We start from the raw sequence: 3,289 nt of genomic DNA, 5'->3' as shown, positions 1-3,289 counted from the left end.
TGTTAGCATGTGTTGTACAGAGTCCGCACCACAAAATGTTGTATTTGAGTCCAACTTCTTGACGTAGGTATGCAAAAATGTCACACAAAGGATTGTGGGTAGTGGTATAGCTCCCAGCACTAGTTGGGAACATCAGGGTCAACATCTATGCTAAATGAATTGGTGCAAGGTACCATCCTGCTTCCTGGTTCTAGCTACTTTCTTATTGCTAACTGGATAGCACTAATTATGGCAACAACCCACACACTTAGGCCATTGCTCCTTAGCGATTTTAGGTAGTTGGATCGAGTTAATGTCTCCTAGGCTGCCTGTGCCAGGTTGAGATTTGTCCTCTACCAGGCAGGTCCTCTGCTCCTAAATAAACATTTGTGGGAGCGGTGCGATACTAAAGAATCTCAGATGGAAAGTTAAACCATACCCTGTCTCCAAAGAGGAAATCATTAAGAGGATGTAGTATTTGTTACCAACTTCCAGAGTCCCCTCTACCTGCTGATATGGGAACAGTCTGGCAATGTTTGTTAGCTTCAAGCTACCTAATGAAGCAAGTGCCAACCCACATCTCAGCCAGAGCCATTCAGTGTTGCTTTGTTTTCTCAGTAGGTATTCAGGTTCTTCTCGAAATATTAGTATATTATGATAAAGTTAATTATTTTCCAGACCCTGACGAAGATTGTGGAGAAGGGCCAATTCCAATGGGCTACAGGTGCCACATTCCCCAGGTCAAGCCACTTTTGAACCAGAAACAGCGGCTGAGGCGTCTGACCTGGGCTACAGAGAAGCAGCACTGCACTGTTGCTCAGTTTTGCATGTCATTTGGAAATCAAGGTGCCAGAGTCTGGAGGAAGACTGGGGAGAAGGAAATGCCAAAATGCCAGAGGTCCAGTGTCAAGTTCCCAGTCAGTGATGGTCTGGGGCACCATATCAGCTGCTGGTGTTGGTCCATTGTGTTTTATCAAGGGCAGGGTCAATGCAGCTAACTATCAGGAGATTTTGGAGCACTTTATGCTTCCATCTGCTGAAAAGCTTCATGGAGATGAAGATTTCATTTTTCAGCATGACCTGGCACCTGCTCACAGTGCCAAACCCACTGGTAAATGGTTTACTGACCATGGTATCACTGTGCTCAATTGGTCTGCCAACTCTCCTGACCTGAACTCCATAGAGAATCTGTGGGATATTGTGAAGAGAAAGTTGAGAAACGCAAGACCCAACACTCTGGATGAGCTAAAGGCCGCTATCGAAGCATCCTGGGCCTCCATAACACCTTAGCAGTGCCACGGGCTGATTGCCTCCATGCTACGCCGCATTGAAGCAGTCATTTCTGCAAAAGGATTCCCAACCAAGTATTGAGTGTATAATTGTACATAATCATTTGAAGGTTGACTTTTTTGTATTAAGAACACTTTTCTGTTATTGGTTGGATGAAATATGCTAATTTTGAAAGATAGGAATTTTGGGTTTTCATGAGCTGTATGCCAAAATCATCCGTATTAAGACAATTAAAGACCTGAAATATTTCAGTTATTGTGCAATGAATCTAAAATATATGAATGTTAGAGTTTTATCATTACATTATGAAAAATAATGAACTTCATCACAATATGCTAATATTTTGAGAAGAACCTGTATTCTTAGAAATAGTGCTGGTATTTGTTCAATAGGAGTGCGTTTGTGTGTGGTTTAGTTCCTTTGAGTTGCCATGTCACGAAATGCTGACCATTTATGTCAACCTGTACCCTGCCTCTCATCCTTTGGTTTTAATTCATATTCAAAATATGTTTTTTTTTTTGCAGGGCAATGGAACCCAAAAGACTGGTCAGCCTTCCAGGTGTTCAGAGTCAGTCTGATGACATCGGAACTCATTTCCAGGGAGACAGAAACACAGAGGCGAGGTGTGAAGGTTATATTTGACCTGAAAGGGTGGAGTCTAGGCCATGCCTTGCAGATAAACCCCTCCCTCGCCAGAAAGATATCCTCTGTGCTTTCGGTATGAACATGACATGCAATTGAAATGACCAACACTGACCTTTCTGCTTGCCTGTGTAAATCTTCAGTTATCCGGGTCATGGCAACCACAAAACGGGCTGAAACTGGAAAGCTACCAGACCTTCGTGCAATCGCCTTTTCTGAATAAATTTTAGCATCTATCCAGGAGTCTTTATCAATTCTGTCAGCTTGCAGCAGAGCCAAAACTTGGTGTGAGCTGACGGAACTGGCAAAGAACAAAAGTCTTGTTGCCTTCTATTTTAAACCTGTTTTGTGGTTTCTGATAAAAACAAATGAAACAATAGTTAATAATAATAAAGTAAATAATTTATGTGATTGTGTATCCCTTTGTTAAGGACTCATTTCCTCTAAAGGTGAGAGGAATTCATCTGGTCAATGAACCAATGTTCTTCCGTCCAGTCTTTGCTATGATTCGTCCCTTTCTGGCAGATAAGATCAAGCAGAGGGTGAGACACTACCCATTATCTACTTTGGCGGCACCCTGACATAAAAACTCAAGTTCTTCTCTCTCACAGGTCCATATGCATGGCACAGACTTCCACCACACTTTAAGTGACTTCTTCTCACCAGACGTCTTACCTCCAGAGTATGGAGGAAGAGGCTTGGAAATTGAAGAAGTCTGTCAGGCTTGGACCGAGGAACTGCTTCAATCTGAAAACCTCCTAAAACAAATTGCTTCTCACCCAACTGGAGACACGTCATTGATCTCAGAAGAGAGTGAGACAAAGAAACACACCAATATATGAAGTTTTGGATGATGTTACCAGCTTTAAGCTTGAACATGACTGCTTATCATCCATGACTAAAGTCTTAACTGCTTTTATACCTTTCAACACAATCAGCCATAATGATTAAAGTGAAGTTTACCTTTAAGCTAAAAGCCCTTCATGTTACATTTAATGTTCAAATTTCGGGTAAGAGGATGAAGTTGCAACAACGTCATTGATATGCAGACAGTGGCTCAACATCAAGATGAAGATATTGATGTTAGGATCATGTGTTGCCGTGATCTGGAATCTGGAAAGAAAGGCCCCTTCCACCACCAGGGTACCGGTAGGTGTTTCTGTAAAGCTCTGCCGCTTTGGATCGAGACAAATGTATGTTTCCATATGTTCTTAAATCTGTCCCTTTAACCTGCATGTGCCTCTTTATTATTAGGTCAACCTATTTTAACCTCTTACAGGTTGTCTGCACATGCCTGTTGTGTTTTCTGACTGTTTTTGTTTATTATCTGTGGTAATTTCAAAGCACCATCATACATAGTATATTTCTTTTGTTGTAC

At 41.8% G+C, this 3,289-nt stretch overlaps 1 protein-coding gene across 1 annotated transcript in view; it reads left to right on the top strand.

Moving 5' to 3' along the window:
* Positions 1–3,039, top strand: part of ttpa (tocopherol (alpha) transfer protein) — a 14,494-nt gene extending 11,455 nt beyond the window's left edge. The window contains exons 3-5 of the mRNA XM_015381692.1: positions 1,794–1,987; positions 2,343–2,453; positions 2,523–3,039. Of these exons, the coding sequence (XP_015237178.1) occupies positions 1,794–1,987; positions 2,343–2,453; positions 2,523–2,753 (536 nt within the window). The 3' untranslated portion in view covers positions 2,754–3,039. The remainder of the gene's footprint in view (positions 1–1,793; positions 1,988–2,342; positions 2,454–2,522) is intronic.
* Positions 3,040–3,289: the final 250 nt, after the last annotated feature.

This window comes from Cyprinodon variegatus, unplaced genomic scaffold (genome assembly GCF_000732505.1).
Source record: "Cyprinodon variegatus isolate N-32 unplaced genomic scaffold, C_variegatus-1.0 Scaffold239, whole genome shotgun sequence".
Taxonomy (NCBI): Eukaryota; Metazoa; Chordata; class Actinopteri; order Cyprinodontiformes; family Cyprinodontidae; genus Cyprinodon; species Cyprinodon variegatus.
Note: the sequence above shows the minus strand (reverse complement) of the source record. Positions and strands in the feature narration are given on the sequence as shown.